The sequence below is a fragment of the Plecotus auritus genome, assembly GCF_963455305.1.
Source record: "Plecotus auritus genome assembly, chromosome: 9".
In the NCBI taxonomy this organism is placed as follows: Eukaryota; Metazoa; Chordata; class Mammalia; order Chiroptera; family Vespertilionidae; genus Plecotus; species Plecotus auritus.
The window spans coordinates 119,704,970-119,727,844 of NC_137783.1; the positions used below are offsets into that span (position 1 = coordinate 119,704,970).

Genomic DNA, 22,875 nt, shown 5'->3' on the forward strand with positions numbered 1-22,875 from the left:
TATACATAAATTATTTGGAATTCTACAAAGGAGATATCCCTTATCCCCTATTTATTCATTTAATTGGGAATTTACACTGAGTGGCCAGATTATTATGATCTCTGGAAGCATAATAATCTGGCCACTCAATGTATATCCTATATAATAAAAGGCTAATATGCAAATTGTTCCCTTGACCAGGAGTTCAACCAGCAAACAGGCGGGCCAACCGCCTATGTCCCCTCACCCTGGCCAGTCTGGCTGGACCCCTTCATGCACGAATTCATGCACCGAACCTCTAATACACACACACACACACACACACACACACTGAGTGGCCAGATTATTATGCGTTCAGAGATCATAATAATCTGGCCACTCAGTGTATATCTGTATGGATTCATATTTATTTTGTGGTTTGGGTTATAATCCGATACTTTATTTTGTTGCTCAAATCATTTCAGCTTCTTTACTTTCTGTTTCCAGACTCATCTTGTATATTTCCTGTATATTTTCTCTCCAGTTCTAGAATAACCATTTTTCCAAGGAGTCCTGGTTCCCTTTAATTGGAGAATGGTACTAGGAACTAAGATCTGGGTGCTGGGTGTGTTCATTCCTGCTAGAGTGTCATTTCTTTTAGACCCTTTCAGCTAACAGCATAGAAATATATGTGTGCACTAACCTATGTATATATATGTATTTTAATATTTCAATATGTAATCATCTGTATCTATATTAAGTTAAACATGAGTTCTTATTGATGTCTCCAACTCTAATCCATTACCACATGGGTCATCCTAGCCTTTTCCCCTTGCTTCTCCATAACTTCCCTCTCCAACAGTGAGACACCTGGTTTCTACTATCTCCCAACCATTTAACTAGAGTACAGTGCTTATGTGCCGTTCCTTTTGCCTGTGGTCACAGACTCCACTCATTTCCAGTGATGTGTATTTGCCATCTATACCTCTTCTTTGGTGACGTGTTTGGTCAAAGCTCTTGCCCATTTTGTAGTTGAGGTGTTTTCTTACTGTTCCGTTTTCAGAATGTTTGTGTATTATGCATACAAGTCTTTTATCAGATATGTGTTTTGTAAATATTTTCCCCCAGTCTATGGCTAGTCTTTTTATTCTCCTAACAATATCTTTTGCAGGGTAGAGATGTTCATGAAGTCCAGCTTACCAATTTTTCTATCATGGACTGTCTTTTTGATGTTGTAGGTAAAAACTCATTGCCAAACCCTAAATCACATAGATTTCTCTCATGCTTTTTCCTAGAAATGTTTTAATACTGTTTTATACTTAGGTCTGTGACCATTTTGATTTAAATTTTATGAAAAGTGTATGGTTTCTGTCTAGTCAGGGGTGGGCAAACTTTTTGACTTGAGGGCCACAATGGGTTCTTAAACTGGACGGGAGGGCTGGAACAAAAGCATGGATGGAGTGTTTGTGTGAACTAATATAAATTTAAAGTAAAGGAGCAGAGGGGAGAGCAAGAGAACCGGATAGAACAGCCGGATCCGGCCCACGGGCCGTAGTTTGCCCATGGCTGGTCTAGATTCATTTTCTTTCAGATGGACTCACAATTGTTCTAGTACCGTATGTTGATAAGACTATTCTTTCTGCATTGAGTTGCCTTTGCTCCTTTGTCAAAGATCAGTTGAATATATTTTGTATGGTTTTATTTCTGGGTTCCCTATTCTGCTCCATTTATCTCTGTGTCTATACACTCACCAATGCTATCTCTAAATAACTGTAGTTTTACAGTAAGTCTTGAAGTCTGGTAGTGTCAGTCCTCCAACTTTGATATTCTTCAATATTGTGTTGACTACTCTGAGTCTTTTGCCTGTTTGTGTAAACTTTAGAATCAGTTTGTCAATATCCAAAACTATCTTGTGATTTTGACTGGGGTTGCACTGAATCTATAGGTGAGGTTGACTAGAATTAACATCTTATTATTATGCCTTCCAATCCATGAATACTGAATGTCTCTCCATTTATCTAGATCTTCTTTGATTTTTTCATCAGAGTTTTATAATTTTTTGCTATAATTATCCTTGTTTGTATTTTGTTAGATTTATATCTAATTATTGCATTTTTTGGTGCTACCATAAATGAAATTGTTTTTAATTTCTAATTCCAATTATTCATTTCTGGTGCATAGGAAAACAATTGACTTTTGTATATTAGTCAACCTTGCTATAATTGCTTATTACTTATAGGAGTTTGGGTTTTTTGTTTATTTTGTTTTGGTCAATTCTTTGGGATTTTCTATGTAGACAATCATTTAGTCTACAAACAAAAATGGTTTTATATCTTCCTTCCCAACCTTTTATTTTCTTCTCTGGCATTATTATACTAGCTAGAATTAAATTTTTTTGTATTTTTTACTTTTTTGTTAATCCTCACCCAAGGATATTTTTCCATTGATTTTTAGAGAGAGTGGAAGGGAGGGTGAGAGAGCGAAATATCATGTGAGAGAGACAAATCGTTTAGTTGCCTCCCGCACACGCCCCAACCAGAACAGGGGATTGAGCCTGTAACCAGAAGTGTGTGCCCTTGACTGGAATCGAACCTGGGACCCTTAGGTCTGCTAGCCAATACTCTTATCCACTGAGCTATACAGGCTAGGGCCTACCTAGAATTTTTAGTATGATTTTTCATGGACATGGTGAGCGGAGATATCTTTGCCTTGTTTCCAATTTTAGGGGTAAGCATTCAGTTTCTCACCATTTATTACCATGTTAATAATAAAAACTGTAGGTTTTTTAAAAACATATATAGATGTTCTTTCTGGTTGATTTTTCACATGAAGTAAAATTGTTGGGTTTTGCTTACCAGACAATGTAGTTGTCTCTAGCTGCCAAGATCTTCTGTGAGGGACTTTTGAGCCATTTAGAAATTAAGTGAGTTTTTAGTAGCTTTTAAGAGGACCAGATAAATCATCTGAATCCTGATAAGGATCTAGACCAGAGTAAATATCTCACTGGGGCCCTCTTGCCCTCCCTTGGCATATTGTTTGTTTGTTTTGTCTGTAGACACTGGGGGCATGGTTCAAGAGTGCTGAGGAACAGATGAATTCAAAACCCTTGACACTCTGGACCCCACCTACTTATTTGCCCCTCTGTTCCTTCCCGTCCCATTTCCTCCCTACATTCCCGTGTTCAGACATAATCATCACTCTTTTAACACTTGCCGTGTTTGTCCACACCTTTTTTTTTACACATGATGTGCCTCTTGTGGGGCACCTGTGTCAGATGAAAATTTACATTTTTCCAAGTTCAATTCAAATGCCCCCCTTTCTGGGAACCCTTCCTGGTCTTCCCCATCTAGCATTAGCCAGACTTGTTCCTCCGGGACTCCCATAGCCCTCTGGTTACATGTCTCTCACCCCAGGGTCCTGCATGCTGTGTTTGTATGCCTGCCTCTCCCACCTGTGAGCAGATTGAGGCAGACCCATGCCAAATCCCTACACCCTTATCCCTCTCAGGGTCTGCTTTAGAGGAGGATGCCCAGAAATGTTTATTGGTTGAATGAATGAAATTACTGGCCTTGCATAAATAGACCCTTTCATACTTTTAGAAATCTGTCCATTCTTCTCTCCATCCTTGACTTCTGCCTGGTGTTCTTTGAGTTCCTCTAGGTCAGTGGTTCTCAACCTTTCTAATGCCGCGACCCTTTAATACAGTTCCTCATGTTGTGGTGACCCCCAACCATAAAATTATTTTCGTTGCCACTTCATAACTGTAATTTTGCTACTGTTATGAATAGTAATGTAAATATCTGTGTTTTCCGATGGTCTTAGGCAACCCTGCTAGCCGTTCTGACCCTGCTAGCGGTTCTCAACCTGTGGGTCGCAACCCACAGGTTGAGAACTGCTGCTGTAGAGCCTAAGACCATCAGAAAACAGATATTTACATTACGATTCATTAACAGTAGCAAAATTACAGTTATGAAGTAGCAACGAAAATAATTTTATGGTTGGGGGTCACCACAACATGAGGAACTGTTTTAAAGGGTCACAGCATTAGAAAGGTTGAGAACCATTGCTCTGGATGTTTCTGGAGTGTGAGAGATGTCTACAGCTATTCTGTTTTTCATGGAGAAAAAAAAAAAAAGGAAAGGGAAATTATCATTCACTGCAGACCTACTGTATTCATCCATCCACTTTATCATCCTGGTGTCTCATAAATCAATTAGGGAGTTTAGGATCCAGTTACCAGAAAACGCCAACTCAACTGGCTTAAACAATAAGGGAACTTATTATATTTCTTCTAACAAGACATAAAGCTAGGGTGGCTTTAGAGATGGTGGCTTAACTGTATCAAGAAAAAACCCTTCTTTCTATCTTTCTTCTCTGCCAGCTTTAACTTAATGAATTTTCCTTTGGGCTGAGTCACCTCATGGCAACAAAATGGCTGCAGCAAATCCAGGCTTAACATCCTGATGCAATACTGGTTAGGAGAAAGATACTTTCTCTTCCTTGGTCCTCTCTTTAAAGTGGAGGGGGGAAATCTAGAAGCTTCTAGAAACTTCCTCTCAAAGCTTATTTACCAGAATTTTGCATCACAAGACAATGCTTGAGCCATCTCTGCTGAGGGAATTAAGATGATCATGATTAGTATAACTAACCAGGATCTCACCTAGAGGCATAGGAGGGAGGGGTATATGCTGAAACAAAATGAGTGTTCTTTCAGCAGGGGGGAAAAAAATAAAATAAATATTGAGGAGGAAACCAGCAGTGTCAGCTACACCCTTTTTCATAGTGAATTAGTTTATGCCGAATTTCAGGGAGGTTCAATCACTTACATACAGTCCCGCAGCTGATTAAAAATAGAAGTTGGATTCAAATCCAGCTCTTTAAAACTCAAAGCCCATCCATGTACTTTTTCTGCTGCGCAGCTGGACCCAGAGTCAAACTTCATTTCCCAGAAAAGCCAAAGCCCCCTTTCTCGTGGTGAGCGCTTCAGGAGTGGAGGCAATCGCCCTGCTTTCCCCAGCCGACCTTCCGCTGGGCATTTAATCTGTTTATTAAGTTATGACTAATGGTGCTGCGAGACACCGAGGGCTGCACATTCAGACCTAGTTTTAGATTGTTAGAGGAGGTTCAGGGGATAAACATCATATTCATATTCTGTGCTGAGAAAATTCAATTGCAGCTCTTTCTCTTTCAGAGCACAGGGTTGGCGAGGGGCGTCTGCTGGGTCCTGCTTGGGTTTAATAGAAATGAAACCTCCAAAGCAGGCGGGCTGTTTTGGGAAAGTGGCCGCTAATGCGGCCCCTTGGGGCGGGGGCCAGGCCTGAACCGGGCAGTTTGCATATTCACTTTTACAAACAGTTGGCTCCGAGTCAGCAGTTAATGGGATGGGAATGATGTTCCTGTACCAAATCATTTCCTGAAAAAAACATTTCCAATTGCAAACATATCTCAGCCTTTCTTCTTGGGTTTGTTTTGTCTCTGTGAGTGAATTAAAGAGGCAGGGCAGAGGAGAGTGTTTCTGACGGGGGATTTTTATCTGAAATCATTTTTAACAATGATCTCCAAGTAAAAGAAATCCCGTTCAGACCGACGTTTAGGCATCCTGGCTGCTAATATTGCATTTCTGGGCACACTTTAGAGGTATAAATGTCTCCATTTTCACCAAGTGGCTCTGGCTGTACAACAGTTTTGGGACACATGAGGCTTTTCTCTCCTTCCAAAACCTAAGCTAGAAATGCTGGCCCAGGAATGTGCACATGTGCACACATGTACACACATGCACACATACACACATGCACACGGTCAAAAATTTTGCGGGTTTTTCCTGAGGATAAGCTGGAATTCTTCTTTGCATCCTGTGCACTGCTTTGGCAAATTATGCTTCAACCCATAACCTGGGCAACTGAAGGGTGGTCTTAATTAACAGTTTTGATTATTCATTTATTCAACAAGTAGTTCTTGAGTGCTCATTGCACATTTTAAGTAATAAGAATAACGTATATTTACATAGATCTTACCAGATACCCAAAGAGTCTTCTAAATATGTTACATATATTAACTCATTTAATCTTCTCAACAACCCTAGGAGGTAGGCAATATTGTCATTCCTGTTTTTCAGATAAGGAAACTCAGTATAAGAGGTTGATGAACTTGCCCCAGTTCACATGGCTAGTAAATGATCTTGGATTTTAACCTAGGGAGTCTGGCTCCTCTTTGGGGAATCTAACAGTGGGCAAAAAGGAAGAAGTGCCAGGCTTCCCACGGCTTATCTTCTAATGGGAGAGGTAGCTAACAGATCTGTAACTAATAATGATTGCAGGTCATAATGAGAGCTTGAAGCAAATAAAACATGAGAGGGAGGCAGGGGGCTACTCAGAGGGTTTTCTAGGTCTTAGGAGTTGGGGTTTTCTTTTGAGTATGACAGGAAGTCTTAAAGCAGGAGAGTGTATGACCCTATTTACATCTTTATATAGCCTTCTGACTGTGTAATTGGAAGTAGATGGGGTAGGGCTGAGGGGGGATATGCATTAGGAAGCAGTAGACCTGTTAGAAGGTGGTTCTAGCTGTCCAGGTGAAAGATAAGGATGGCCTGAACCAGGATGATGCTGGTGAGCAGCAGTTGGAATTGGGTCCCGGTTTGGAGGTGGAGCCCACAAAACTTGCCAATGTATTAGACGCAAAAGATGAGGGGGGAAATGTTGTTACAGATGACTCTTTGGGTCTGGGCTTAAACCACTGTATATATGCTGGGGCTACTTACTGAGAAGGGGAAGAACAGTGTTGTGGAGGTGGGGGTGAGGTATTGAAAATCAGAGTTCTGTTTTGGATAGCTAAATTTGAGACCTCTGCTAATAGACAAAACAGAAGACATCCAATAAGCTTGTGGCTCAGCGTCAGGCCTAGGCAGGAGATTTAAATGCAGACATCAGCATTTAGATGGATGGGATCATCTAGGACAATGCTGTTCACTCATGTGATGATGGAAATCTACATCTGTGCTATTCAGTATGGTCATCACCAGCCACATGTGGGCCATCGAGCACTTTAAATGTGATAGGTACAACTAAGAGATTCAATTAAAATTTTTTTTAATTCATTTCAGAGAGGAAGGGAGAGAGAATTAAGAAATATCAATGATGAGAGAGAATCATTGATCAGCTGATTGATCATGCCCCACACTGAGGATTGAGCCCACAACCTGGGCATGTGCCCTGACCAGGAATTGAACTGTGATCTCCTCGTTCATAGGCCAATGCTCAACCACTGAGCCATGCCAACCGAGCAAAGAAACTAAATTTTTAATTCATCTTCATTGAAAGAGCCGCATGTGGCCAACCCCTCCCATATTGGACAGCACAGACCTGGGGGAGAATGTAGGTAGCGAAGGTCCTGGCCAGAAACAGCCCGTTTTTTCCCTGTCTGGTAGGCGCAGCCTCTCACCCACATAAAGCGTGACTTTATTTTCACTTCCCATTCTTGCCCAGCAGTGCTTATTAAGTGATGGAAATCTTGCTGCTTTGTGAGAAACAGCCTAGAAAAGAAGCAAACTGCCAGTCCTGGGGGGAATAGAAGATACTATAGCAGTCTAAGGAAACAATTCTCTGGAAAGCAAATACAACCCTATACCTATAGAATCATTTCAGTCTTGAAGGTATCGCTTGTATTTTTCATCATGTTTCATGGGGGAGAAATTTATAGGGTAATGGGTGTCTGTGAATTTGGAGATTCAAGATGGTGACTGGCTGATATCCCATATAAATGTCAAGGGCCCACAGCCACGGGATTAAATGCCAGCTTTATAATGCAAGTTGTGTCTCTTTGGGGTAGAGTGCCTTTGTTAGGCAATCTTGTTCTCCATCCAACTGCAACCATCAGTGAGTTTGATAATATGAAAGAACTCTTTGTAAGTGGCTGCCTTGTGCTCAAGAGTTCTTGCAAGTATATACGGGCAATCGGTGAGGCCAGAGTCAATAAAAAATAAAATAAAATGGAAAGATGGGACATGGCTTCTATTAAGGTTGATTGCAGCAGCCATGTTCTTTAAGAACCTTTTGCTGACCGACACTTTCAGAGATAATGTGTTTTTTGTGTGTGTGTGCTTGATTGCTAAGAAGTAATTATCCGAACTGGAATTGAATAGAGAGGTGAGAGGATTTAAGTCACTGATTTTAGGAGAGATGGGTCCTAGGGCCCTCAGCTCCTTAGAGCTTGAAGGGGTAAGACCAGAGCCTAGGGAAGAGGCTGGACTGAGACTTTCTCACAGCAGCTGGAAGGGGTGAAGTAGGACAATCAGAAAAATACTTGGGGATGCCAAATCAGGAGAGAAGGTTGCGCCGAGGATGGAGATGGCGTACAGCATAAAGGTAGCCTTCACATGGTGTGCTCCTTCATCCAGTCAACAGTTATCAGGCACCCACAGCAAGCCCTCTGAAGGAGGGGCGGCAGGACACAAAAGGCAGAGACTTAAGAGAGACTTCCCTGCCCACCTCACTTCATTTATTCTGAGATAGTTTCTGAGAGGAGGCAGAGACCTCCCAACTTCCTCCGAGGAAAGGGAATGGGGTGACAGCTGGAAGAGGTGAGCTGCAAGGGACAATTCAGTCCTTTGAGCAAGGAGAGCTGGGGAATTGATTGCAGGCAGAGCCACCGCTATAACCAAACCTTAGTGGTTTTGTTTCTCAATATCAATATCCAACACGTTTGTCATATCCACCCCCCACCCCACCCCGGTGGCAGCAGCTGTGACATGACTGTGCTTTCTTCTTACAGTGTCCGAGCTTCAGGAGGAGGGCATGAACGCCATCAACCTGCCCCTCAGCCCCATCCCCTTCGAGCTGGACCCGGAGGACACCATGCTGGGTAACTGGGTCTCTTGTTCTCTGGGGTAGCCTGATGCCTCCCAGTGGAGCCACCCCCACTGATCCCCTTTTCTTTTTAAAGAGGAGAATGAAGTGCGAACAATGGTGGATCCAAACTCACGCAGCGACCCCAAACTCCAAGAATTGATGAAGGTAAGAAGAAATTAGGGGCTCCAGTTGTCTCCCAGACACAACAGGTGTCTATAGACCACCCACCCCATGTAGGCACCATGTGAGCCACTGCTGAGAGAATAAAGTCACGTCAGTCCCTGCCTGCAGGCAGCTCATGGTCCAGTAAGTGGACATCTGAGATTTAACAAAAGTGGGACAAATACCCAGTGAATTATGCTGATAACAAGGATCAGAGAAGTTAGTGCAAATAAGGTCACATTTGCCAGGGTCTATTAGGCCACAAACTCCTTTCACTGCTTTTATTAAGGACCCTCAAAAGCTCCTTGTAAAGTAGGAATTAGTTATCAGCCCCCATTTTACAGATGAGAAAACTGAGTCTCAGAGAAGCCAACTGGTTTATGGTCACAGCTGAGTGGAGGAGATGTAATTCAAACAGAAATAAATGGTATTGAATGAAATACTGTGCATAATATTTGGCATGTAGGCACCCCTCAAAATGTTCATTTCATTCCCCCTTCCAATTTCCCATCCTATGTTTTTCTTCTTCAACTTCTCCAACTTTCAATTAAAACAAGACCAGTCATTCACACTGCAAATCTGAATATATCATTTTCCCGCTCAAAAACCTGTCTGCAGTTTCCCAACTGCAGGTTGAAGCCCACACTCCTGGGGTGGTATTGGGGGCCTCCATTACTCTAGCTACCCCTTCAACCTTACACTGGCCCCTGCCTGGCCACACATGGACACCAGACCTGCTCCTGGTGGCCCCGCATACACGCCATGCTTGCTTCCAGCTCACCCACAGCCCTGCCTTTGCTTATGCAGTCCCCTTTAACCACATACTTCTACTTCCTCTTCAGATTAGGGTCAAAGTGGGTTCATGTCCTCCAGGATGCCTCCTATAAACCCTAGTGTTGTTGCTCAGCCCCTCTGGGTGCAGCGATGGTCTCTACATTTGGTTCTGTCATTGTAGTCACCCTATGATACTTCTCTGTCGCCGTCACTAAATACGGAGTTTCTTGGAGTTAGATTGTTCCATCATTGTACCCTCAGGATCTGTCACAGAGTGTGACATACAGGAGGCATCAATAAATTCTGGGTGGGTGGATGGAGAGAGACAGAGAAGTGAGGAACACAGAGGGCCATAGTTAGTGGGTAAAGCTGGGTTTCAACTTCAAAGCCCATACTTGGCTCAGTACGAAGCCACACAGCCGAACACGGTGACTGTTGCTTGTCATTAGGGTAAGAAACACTGGTATCACCAGCACTAGAAGGGCTTACACCTGAGAATTAGCAGCGCCAATGGGGCTCACACTTGCAGCTGCTTGTCCACACATTGGGTTGTGCGGATAGCTCTGCTGCTTTCAAGATCGGAAGTTCATTTAGATTGTATGTGTCCAGGATAAGAAAGCTGGTCTTTAAGAAAATACCTTATGACTCTTCTCTTATTTTCTCTCTCTCTAGGTATTAATTGACTGGATTAATGATGTGCTGGTTGGAGAAAGAATCATTGTGAAAGACCTGGCTGAAGATTTATATGACGGACAAGTCCTGCAGAAGCTGTTTGGTAAGAGGAGAGTTGACTGTTGTGGTGGATCTTTAATAGCAGGTGGATGGACCCCGTACTCCTGGTTAGAAGGAGTTGTTCTCAGTTCCCAGTGGTTCACGTGCAATGGAATAGGAATGTGTACAGTGTGGAATAACAGACCAGTGGAGCCTTTAGATGTCTTCTCAAAATCAGTTTTATATGAATGAATGGCAAAGGGAGGCTCAATGACCAGATGGGGCTGCTGCCTCCCCGCCTTGCCCCCCAACAGTCAAGGTCCTCCACTGAGTAGATGAAAAGATTTCACTATATACTGGAAAACATGCCTCACCCTCTCCACAAAACTGCATTTGTGGCCTCTGTGGGTAAATTCACATGTGTCTGGGGGTATGTATGTGTCACCTATGAATGTGTTTGAGCACATGTGTATGGGCCTCTGTGATCTATGGGTCTGTGTGTGTGCCTCTGTGACTTATGGGTGTGTGTGTGTGTGTGTTCCTGTGCGTGCCCTTCTCTATGTTGGGTGCAAGTGTGTGGGACAATGTGCCTGTGTGACCAGTCTCAGTGTCTATCACCTCTATGAAGGTGTGTATCCCTGTGTAGGTTCATGGCTATTCATGTGAAAATTAATCATGGAAAAGGGAAAGGAGAATTCAGGGGTGATCTTAGTGTTGAAAAGACAAATTGAACTTGAATGAATTTGGACTTCCCCTCACTGTTCTCCATTTTTTTCTCTTGTCCAAACCTCTGCCCAGAGTTCTAGACTTTCATGCTTAATTGTCCACTAGACACCTGCACACATGATTCTCTTCCACCTCAGAGGTTTGGGCAAGAGAAAATAATTATTAAAGTTGCACATTTTGGAGAAGAATACCACCAAAGTGATGTTTCCTTCTCATTGTATCATATCAGGGAGGACATGATGTTAACATCTTATTATTAGTGATGTTCACCTTGATCATTTGGTTAAAGTGGTATCTGCCAGATTTCTTCACTATAAAGTTACTGTTTTTCTCTTTGTAATTAATTTATTTGGGAGGAGACAGGTTAAGACTTGCACATATCTTGTTTCTCCTTAAACTTCTTTCACTAATTTCAATTAGTGGAGCAGGCCTGCCTCAATTAGTACTGGGTGGTCTAGTGAGGATTTTCTGTTTTCCTTATTCCTTCTACATTTATTAGTTGGAATTCTTCTGTAAGGAAACACTGTCCTTTATTCCCGTTACTTATTTATGTCAGTATGGACACAAGGATACTTATTTTATACTATACATTATAATCCAATACCATCGTTATTCATTTTTGCTGATATACTTCCAGCTTTGACCCTTGGTTGGCTCCTGCACACTTTTGACATGCTGCCTCCTTTTTTTTTTCTTAGCACTTTCTGGCATTGTAAGATATACCAGGCTCATCTTCTGTTTTCCTTACTTTAGCCCTGGAATCAACCACTTGTCCAAGGAGCCCTGATTTCTTTTATGAGATATGTATTTAGAAATCAATATCTGGGCATATTAGTGAGTGGTGACTTTTTGTTGAAGTACAATTGACATACTGTATTATTAGTTTCAGGTGTCCAGTATATGAGGTGATCATCCCATCTGAAATCTAGTACCCTCCTACACCATACTGTTATTACAATATTATTGACTCTACTAGTAGCCCTGCGCACGAATCTGTGGGCCAGTAGCTCTCTGTGGGGCCTGGCCACTCCGCGCCTGCTGCCCAGAGGCTCTCCATGGCCCAGAGGCCGATCTGCCCCCCGGCGTAGAACGCTGCCCACTCTCAGCAGCTGCCCCCCTGGGACTGGGGGACTCCAGCTGGGCTGAGAGGACTGGGCGCCGCCATCTTGTGGCTATGGGCACCACCATCTTTTGACGGAATGATGGTTAATTTGCATATTGCCCTTTTATTAGATAGGATTCCCTAAACCCGTGGCTCTTTGGCCCCTTGAGTGTGGCTCTTCCACAAAATACCACGGCCTGGGCGAGTCTATTTTGAAGAAGTGGCGTTAGAAGAAGTTTAAGTTTAAAAAATTTGGCTCTCAAAAGAAATTTCAATCATCATACTGTTGATATTTGGCTCTGTTGACTAATGAGTTTGCCAACCACTGCCCTAAACTGTACTGTTTATTTCTGTGATTATTTTGTAACTACCAATTTGTGCTTCTTAATCCCCTTTACCTTTTTGACCCAAACCCTCTTCTATAGCGCAACCACCAATTTGTTCTCTATGAGTCTGCTTCTATTTTCATTTTGTTTTTAGATTGTCACATATAAGTGAAATCATATGGTGCTTATCTTTCTCTAAATTATTTCACTTTCCTTAATACTCTCTAGGTCCATCTATGTTGTTACAAATTTAAGATTTCATGCTTTTTTATAACTGAGTAATATTCCATTGAACATACATACATATTTTGGAATAGTTGGAGAAGGATAGGTATTAATTCTTCTTTGGACATTTGGTAAAATTCACTTGTGAAGCCATCTGATCCAGGTCTTTCATTTGTTGGGAGTTTTTTAAATTACTGATTGGATTTTGTTATTAATTATCTGTCTGTTCAGATTGTTTCTTTCTGAGTCAGTCTTGGAAGCTTGTATGTTTCTAGGATTTAACAATTTCTTTCAAATTGTCCAATTTGTTGGCATATTTGTTCATAGTATTATAATTCTTTGTATTTCTGTGGTGTTAGTTGTCATTACTCCTCTTATTTCTGGTCTTATGTATTTGGACCCTCTCTCCTTTCTTCTTCATGAGTCTGGCTAAAAGTTAATCAATTGTGTTTATCTTTTCAATGAACCAGCTCTTGGTTTGATTGATTTTTTCTGTTGTTTCTTCAGACTATTTTCTTTCTTTCTGCTCTGATCTTTATTTTTTCTTTACTTCCATTCACTTTGGGCTTTGTTTGTTATTTTTCTAATGCCTTTTTGTGTAAGGTTAGTTTGTTAATTCAAGATGTTTATTGTTTCTTTAGGTAGGTCGTCATTGCTATGAATTTCCTTCTTAGAACTGCTTTCTCTATGTTCCATAGATTTTGGGTGGTTGTGTTTTCATTTTAATTTGTCTCAAGATATCTTTTGATTTTTCCCTCCTTGATTTCATTGTAATTGATTTCTAGTTCCATATTATTGTAATAGGAGAGGATGTTTGCTATGACTTTAAACTTATTAAATTTATTGAGACATTTTGTGTCCTAACATGTGGTCTGTCCTGGAAAATGTTCCATATGCACTTGAAAAGAATGTATATTCTGCTACTTTTGGTTGAAATGTTCTAAAAATACCAATTAAGTACATCTGGTCTAATGTGTCATTAAGTCCACTGTTTCTTTGATTTTCTATCTGGATTATGTATTCATTGATGTCACTAGGGTGTTAAAGTCCCCACTATTTTTTTTTTAATATATTTTTTATTGGTATTTTACAGAAAGGAAGGGAGAGGGATAGAGAGCTAGAAACATCGATGAGAGAGAAACATCGATCAGTTGCCTCCTGCACACCTCCCACTGGGGATGTGCCCGCAACCAAGGCACATGCCCTTGACCGGAATCGAACCCGGGACCTGTCAGTCCGCAGGCCGATGCTCTATCCACTGAGCCAAACCGGTTTCGGCTAAAGTCCCCACTATTACTGTGGATGTCTCCCTTTATATCTGTCAATATTTGCTTTATTCATTTAGGTGCTCCTACATTGGGTGCATAAATGTTTATAAGAGTTCTATCCTCTTGTTGGATTGATCCCATTCTCATTACGAAATGCCCTTTTTTGTCTATTGTTACAGCCTTTGGTTTAAAGTCCATCTTACTTCATATAAGTATTGCTTCCCCAGCTTTTTTTCATTTATGTTTGCATGAAATGTATTTTTGCATCCCTTTACTTTTAGTCTGTGTCTGCTTTTAACCTAAAGTGGGCCTCTTGTAGGCAGCATATGTACAGGTCTTGTGTTTCTATCCATTCAGCCACCCTATGTCTTTTGATTGGAGCATTCATTCCATTTACATTTAAAGTAATTATTGATAGGCAATATTGTACTTATTGCCACTTGGTTTTTGTAGTTCTCTTTTCCTTTCTTATCGTCTTGCTATCTTGTATGACTTTCTATAGTGTTATGTTTAGGTTCCTTTCTCTTTATTTCTTGATGATATCCTTTTGGTTGTTAGTTACCACGTGCTTCCCATATACCACACTGTTTACAGCAGTCTATTTTAAGTTGCTGGTTGCTTTAGTTCGAACACATTCTAAAATCACTACAATTTTTACTCACGCCCTCCATATTTGTTTTTGTCATTCTTTTCTATTTCTTTTGTTTGTGGGTAGTCCTTAGTTTATTGTTGTAATTACAAATGATATTTCTACTTTTGTTTTTTTATCTTTTTGCTTTTACTGTTTGCCTGTCAGTGAGAATATTTTTCTCTCTGCTTCTTAAGGAAGACCCTTTGTTTGTGGTGATGAACTCTAAGTTTTTCTTTTCTAAGCAACTCTTTATCTCGCCTTTGATTTTAAATGATAGCCTAGTTATCTTGGTTTTAGGTGTTTTCCTTTCATCCCTTTGAATATTTTGTGCCATTTCCTTTTGGCCTGCAGTTTCTGTTGAGAAATCAGCTGACAGTCTCATGGGAGTTCCCTTGTATGTTACTATTTGCCTCTTGCTGCTTTTAAGATGCAATCTTTGTCTTTAACCTTTGGCATTTTAATTATAATGTGTCTTGGTGTAGACCTCATTGGGTTCATCTTGTTCAGGGCTCTGCTTCCTGGACCAGTATGTCTATTTTGTTCATTAGGTTGGGGAAATTTTCAGTCATTATTTCTTCAAATAGGTTTTCAACCCCTTGCACTCTCCCTTCTCCTTCTGGTAACCCTATGATGTTATCCCAAAGGTCCTTAAACTGTCCTCATTTAAAAAAAAAAAAAAATTCTGCTTTTAGTTGTTTCCCACTATCTTTTCTTACAAAGTGCTAATTTGATCCTCTGCTTCATCTAATCCGCTATTGATTCCACCTAATGCATTCTTCATTTCTAAATGCTACTTTTTATATTTTCTATCTCTTTTTTGAAGTTCTCACTAAGTTCATCTATTTTTTGCCTAAATGCATTGAACATTTTTTTTTTTATAAATAGTGTTTTGAACTCTGGTAGATTGCTTATCTACTTCTTTTTATGTATTAGGTAGATAGCTACATCTCCTATCTTGGAAGAGTGGCTTTATGTAGTAGGTGTCCTGGGGACATAGTCTTTCTTGTCTCCGGATCCAGGTGCTCCAAGGTATCCCTTGTGAGGGTTGTGTGTGCTCTCCTGCCATATTTAAGCCTTTGTTGATATTGGCACCTCAGTGTGGTTGATCCTCAGGCTGACAGGCTAAGAGTGCTAGTGATGACTATAACGGATGAGCTGATGTGCGGGAGGCTGACCCCACAGAGCAGGAGTCACTGTAGCAGGGCTCTTGTGCCAAGCTAATCTGCCCGCTAGGTGTGTCGTTTGTGGAGCTGGTTGGGTGTTGCTATGATGCAGTCTAAAGCCAGCCACCAGGTGTGTTGGTTCTGGAGCCTCTTGGGAGGGGCTCCATTGCAGGCCAAGGTCAGCTGCTGCTTGTGCTGCGCTTAAGGCCACCGAGTAGGAGCTACAAGTGTTCTGTGGTTGGTTATTACATGTGCTGGCCTTGCAGGAACTTCGGAGAGGCTGTGCTCCAAACCAATGCCGGTTGCCACTTATACTCAGCTTGGGATGCTTTGGTGGGCACTACCAAATGAGATGAGGCCAACCGCCACTTGTGCTGGGTTTGTGGTCACTTAGTTGCCAATACTGGCCGCCACTTATGCCAGATTTCAGGCCATCTGATAGGAGTTACAAGCAGTTACAATACAATTTGAGACTAGTTGCTGCCTGTGCTGAGCTTGAGGTCACTTATCAAGAGGTGAAGGGCATTCTGAGGCCAACAGCTGCTTGTTTGGGGTTTGTGGACCTTTGAGAGTATTTAGGAAAGACCACAGCGTGAACAGAGGCAGGCCACTTGTGTGGAGGAGTCACTGGAAGAGGTTCGGGTCCAGCACAAGAATTGGGGGTGGGGAGCAGGGTGTCAGGGAGTCACCTGGCTAGGACAAATGGTGTTAGCCAGATTTGGCACCTGCCAGCACTTCTGCCCCTGAAGAGAGCCTCCCTGGCCCCTCCAGCCCTCATCCTAAAGCTTGTCAATATATTTCCTCCCTGTATGTTTCTGGCACTCTTTGAGCTGTTGTCCCTGTGCTGGAGCCCAGAGAATCTGTGAGCAAGTGAGTCCTTATGGGGCTGGGCATCCTCACCCCTCACGGGGACCTCTGCAGCTGAGATATCTCTCTCAATTCTTAGTCATCATGATTGTAACACCTGTCTTTTTAGATGCTTGTCCTATAATTTAGTTGTAATTTTGATGTGGGAGGAGGCAAGCACAGTGATACATCATGGTGATAGCGTGTACCCTTGACATGATGCAGTGAAAAGGGTACTTCCCTTCTGTGGGCTTCATCACCAAAACCCATGCACCAGTCTATCCACAAGAAAAACCCAGCACTCCTCAAAACTGCCGAGGTCATGAAAAACAAGGGAAGTTTGAAAAACTATCACAGAACAGGAGACTGAGGAGACAGTGATTAGTAGGTGTTAACAATTGGTAAAACTGGATTCAGGATGTGCAGGATTGTCTGAACTGTCCTTTTAGCTCTTCTGTAAACTTTAAAAGCTTTCTGAAATGAAAAGTTTATTGACAGAAAGAAGGTGAGCCCGCATCATAGAGGACCTTGAACTAAGAACTTTAGACTGTTTTCAGTGGTTCGTAAGCAAAGTGACAAGATCGGAAATGGGGCTTTAAGATCGGCAACTGGAGGGCTGCTTAGATGCAATGGAGGAAATTCCAGCAGAGTATCTATCTCCTTGTGAGATAATTATGGAATCAAATTACAGGAGTGGCAGAACAGGTGGGAAAAGCTTTAGGAGAACTAGTGATGTAGGGAATGAGCAGCTAAAGTAAACCAGGCTGATTCTAAGTGGTGGGTGTCAAATGGGGATGACTCCATGAATCCCAGGAGGAGCAGCATCTTAAAGGGCTTTGATTATATTGGTTTTGAGAGTTGCTTTCTTATACCCAAAAGTACTTCAGCTGAAGTAGCAGCTATGCTAAAACTAAATGAGGAATGAAGAGAGAAAGACACAAGCTCTGAGTTCCAGTCTTGTTTCTTCTACTAAAATATTTCTCTGCAGCAAAGATCAGGAGATTGCCTATGCAACCTTGTAGCTGGGATGTCTAATACAGTACCTAGTCACATGTAGCTATTAGAAGTAATTAAAATTTAAAATGCATTTACTTAGTCACACCAGCTACATTTCAAGAGCTTAGTAGCCAAATGTGTCTAGTGGCTACCGTATTGGGTAGTGCAGAAATGAACATTTCCCTCATAACAGGACGTTCTTTTGGGCAGCACTGCTCTCAGGTCTTCCTGTAACAGTCGTTGATTCTAGGAGAGTTGAAAATAATGCTTACTGCTATTCTTAAACTGGCGGAGGCATTTTGTGGACTATGAAAAACTCAAAAGCTGGATGAAAGTCTTATTATTCTATTTATAAGTAGCAGAGAAGTTCTCTTCAATGTCTTACTAAGTAAAAAGAAAGCATGGTGTAGCACTGTGAGTATAGTATGTCACTGTGTGTGTTAAAGGACACATCTAATGCTCGAGTATGTAGAGACCACCTCTGGTTAATAGTCACAGTAAGCTTTCTCTGTAGAATGAGACTAGGGCACTTGGGATGACAATGTGGAGAGGAGACTTAATTTTCACAGCTTGAATTTTTTTCATGTTTGTATATTATCAATCTTATAAAAAGTGGTAGAGTACATATGTAAATTTCAGTAGCAAAACTGAATTAATTTGATAGCTGTTGAAATATATCATGTATTATTCGACATCTATCTCAAGGAAAATAGGAAAAAAAGGAAACTACCTAAATATGATAAAGACCAATATATGTAACCTAACAGTGAACTTATTAAATAGTGAAATATCAAAGGAATGGTATTAGGAACAAGTCAGAAATGTTGGCTATCACCACCATTATAAGTGTTTTTGACAATGTAATAGTTAATATAATGACAGGAAAATTCTCTGTTCAGTATGATGGCTAAGTAATTGTTCAAATCAAATTCTCTTGGTATTGCACACTTTAAAAACGTATTTTTGTATTGCACGGCTAAAATGGTGTGGGAAGGAAGTTCTCCAAATGCCAAATATAATAAAGTGTAAATCCAATGAGATAAGTGTTAATTCCTAATGGCTTATAGCCTGAGGTTTAATGGGTCACACATACAGGATCAAGAGACAAAGCCTGTATAGAGACTGAGCAGGAAAGGCGGTTGGATAAGAAACCCATTAATAAAGGCTCTCTGAAGGGCAATACTTTCAGTGGGTCAACTAGAAATCTGGTCCCACAGAGAGAGACAGTAAGGGTAAATGTCTCTCAGACTTGGATATGAGCGGAACAAGAAGAAAAAGTCTGAACTTGATAATTCCTTATCAAATCTCTGTACTTGCACAGATTTAGGACTAGGATTCACACTAATTATTTGCATTTAAAAGTCCTAAGCTGAAAATGAAGTTAATATGTGGCCCAGTTTTAGTGCTCCCCAAGGCAAAGGCAAAAATGTATCCTTTTAAAGAAATGAATTTTAAAACAAGGTCACAAAGAACTCCCAGAGATAAAATTCCAGAGAAAATGAGCCCAAAATCAGAAATCACAAAACCCAGGAGAAGCAAGCTATAATGAGCAGGCATCAGCAGAAACAATCAACTGTAGGTCCATCCCACCATTGCCATACATATTAACAACTGATCCGTTATGGAACATTAAGTATGTTTAATATAAGAGTTTTAAAAGGCTATTGAAAGGATAATTAAAGAACAGGAACTATCAATATTGGATAGGGCAAATCTGAAAGAAACAAATGGAATTTCTAGAGATGAAAAAAATGTAATAATGAAATTAGAAACCTAGTGGATACACAGCTAAAGGGATAATTGGATAAACTAGAAGATGGCACTAAAGAAATTACCTAGAATGCAATATAGAGAGACAACAGTGCAAAAAAAAACAGAATTAAAGACAGATTTTTTTTAAAGAAGATGCAACATATGGCTAATTGGAATTCTAGCAGTAGAAGAGAAAGATATTAGAGTATAGGCAATATTTAAAGACATAACAACTGAGAATTTTCTAGAATTGATGAAAGACATGAACTCCCAGATTCAGGAAGCTCTGGGAATCCCAAAAAGATAAAGAATAAGAAATATATACCTACATACTTCATAATGAAACCTAAAAACACTGAAGGTAGGTTACCTATAAAAGAACTAAGTACTGAATGCTATCTTTCATCAGGAACAAAAGACAAAAAAATATTGAAATGAAATCTTCAAGTGCAGAAAAAAATTGTCAATTTACAGGTTTATACCCAGAAAAAAAAAAACTTTTAAAAATGAAGAGAAAATAAATGCATTTTAAATCAACTAAAACAGAAAAGGTTTACTACCAACAGAACTTCACTAAAGGGAATTTCTGAAGGATGTACTCCAGGAAGAAAGAAAATGAACTAAAAGGAAGATCTGAAATGCAACCAAAAATGATGAGTAAAAAAGATTACCATGGTGGGTAGATTGAAGCAATAATTGAACAAATATAAAACAATCACAATAATGTCTAATTTGTTCATTTAAAAAATTAAGATAGAATCAGAGTACTAGAAAATTATAGTGCTTAAGTTAGAGTGTCATTGGCGTTAGTGTGCTGAATACAATATCTAGTACTAAATATTTTATTATTTAGTACTAAAGGCCTGATGCACGCAAGAGTCGGTCTTCCTTCCCTTGGCTACCAGTACCATCTTCCCTCCAACACACAGGACCTGGGCTTCCCACCTCCTGCTGCTGGCAGGCACCCGGGTCCCAGGCTAGCTTCCCTCTGGCCCCAGCTTCATCAGGAAGGATGTCTGGAAGGACATCTGGTCTAATTAGCATATTACCCTTTTATTATTATAGATGTTGATAAAGATGCTGATTAATTTAAGATTCTATTACATTAAATGTATGTGATAAATTTTCTAAGGTAGCCGCTAAAATAATAAAAGAGTGTGTGTAACCTTCATACTAGTAATGGGGAGAAAATTAAATGAAAAGGAATAGAAACTTTAATCCAATGATGTAAGGGAAAGTAAAGGATCAGAAAAGCAGTATAATAAAAGTAAATCCAAGTATAGTGGTAAACCCATCAATGTAAATTGACTTTATCCATTTAAAAAAGATTGTCAGACTAGATAACAAAACAAAATCTTGTTACATGTTATCTACATTTACAAGACAAAGGTTGAAAGAAAAACCGCGGAAATAATTATATATGTTAGATGATCACTGATTAAAAGAAAGCTGGGGTAACTATTTTTATATCAGACAAAATAGGTTTTAAGGCCAAAAGCATTACTACAGAGAATCTCTACCTATTGATTGAGACTAAAGTTACCAGGAAAATAAGACGTTTTAAATATAAATGCACTTTTGTGAAACAAATGTATAAAAATACAAAATGACAGCCCTAGCTGGTTGCTCAGTGGTTAGAGCATCAGCCTGTGGAATGAAAAGTCACGGGTTCAATTCCATTCAAGGGCATGTACCTCAGTTGCAGGTTTGATCCCTGGTCCCTATTGGGGTGCATGTGGGTTGATGGGGTCTCTCTCATTCCTTTATATTCTCTCTAAAAATATCAGTGGAAAAAATATCCTCTGGTGAACATTAACAAAAAAACAAATAAAAAATCAAAAATGACAATCAGAATTACAAGAACTTGATCAATCTATCACAATGGTAGATTTTTTTAACATAAGTCTCTTAATAACACACTAACAAAAAAGTTCATAAGTATAGAAAAGATTTGGACACTATAATTTAGCTATACCTCAAAACCGCAGTATTCTCATTCTTTTCAACTGCACATGGAAGACGTACAAAATTTGACTGTGTCCACAAAGTAAGTCTCAACAAATTATTACACAGACCAAATTTTCTGACCATGATCCATAAAAAAAAAAATTAACCCTCCCCATATAATTGGAAACATAAATATAATAACTTAGGACTCACTCATACTGAAACAAGGACGTATGTATTCTACTTCTTTGAGAGGTGGCTACATTAATATAATAAGATTTATATGGCAACATTTTCACTAGGACATCTCAGTTCTTCGACCATTCAGAGTAATTGAGTTTTTCTTCCTTGTATTAATATTTCAGAACTTTTGAATAATGCTGTTTCATTTTTTGCTAACTTCAAAAACAATGGAAAGATTCACAAAATAATTCTACTTGAGAAAATTTTCTAAAAAGCAAAATCATGCCTACTACTTTACAAGTTAAGCTAATGATGAACAATTTTCAGAACTATGGCAACATATGAGAGACAATTTCCTGGAGGACTCAAATTTCTGCAACAGAAAATTTCCATAGCACTAGCTAAAATTTGCCTAATAAAGAACAAAAGAGGAAAACTATGAGTCTTGAAAAACAAATTTTCTTTAACTCCTTAGCAACAGGGAGTGAGTTTTATTATTTAACTATAGGACTATTTGAGTGGATCTCTTAAATTTTGAGAGTTGAATATTTTTTAAAAAGGGCTAAGAATAGCAGAAAAGGTTCCCAGGTAAGTTTTTTATAATGTCATAAAATTGAAATAAGTGATATAAGTTTACAAAGTAGAGATGGCTGTGTTTTATCTTATTTGCATGCCCCCCAAAATGCTAAAAATTCAGATAAACAATAATAGAATTATTAAGGGGATTTGGTGAGATGACTGTATTTAAGAAGAAAATCTGTAAGGTAAGGCAACAGTTTTTATTTTTATCAGCAATAATCATTTGGTAACACACACACACACCACATGTTTATTGAAACTTGATTACCAATAGGGAAAAGTAGGATATAACTTGACAGGGGAATGGTTGAATGAAAAAGGTTATAAGTCCTATAAAAGAATGAGTCATATTGATATCAATGTAGAAAGATACCATGATATATGTTTGAGTGAGACATATCATATCTATATATATAAAAGCCTAAGCGACCGGTCAGCCTGTCACTATGATGCACACTGACCACCAGGGGGGGCAGATGCTCAATGCAGGAGCTGCCCCCTGGTGGTCAGTGTGCTCCCACAGCCAACCTCCCATTGCCTGTCAACCTCCCGCAGTCCCTCCCCCTGGCCGGCCGGCCCCAATAGGAACTGGACGAGATGGCCCTGATCAGCTCCAATCACCCGCCAGGCCGAGGGACCCCACCCATGCATGAACTCATGCACTGAGCCTCTCGTAGAGACAT

The 22,875-nt window shown here is 40.1% G+C and overlaps 1 protein-coding gene across 1 annotated transcript in view; it reads left to right on the forward strand.

Annotated features, from left to right (window-relative positions):
- PARVA (parvin alpha) overlaps window positions 1–22,875 on the forward strand; it is a 152,064-nt gene that overhangs the window by 95,300 nt on the left and 33,889 nt on the right. Inside the window, exons 2-4 of the mRNA XM_080688503.1 lie at window positions 8,725–8,814; window positions 8,896–8,966; window positions 10,410–10,512. Coding sequence (XP_080544629.1) covers window positions 8,725–8,814; window positions 8,896–8,966; window positions 10,410–10,512 — 264 coding nt within the window. The remainder of the gene's footprint in view (window positions 1–8,724; window positions 8,815–8,895; window positions 8,967–10,409; window positions 10,513–22,875) is intronic.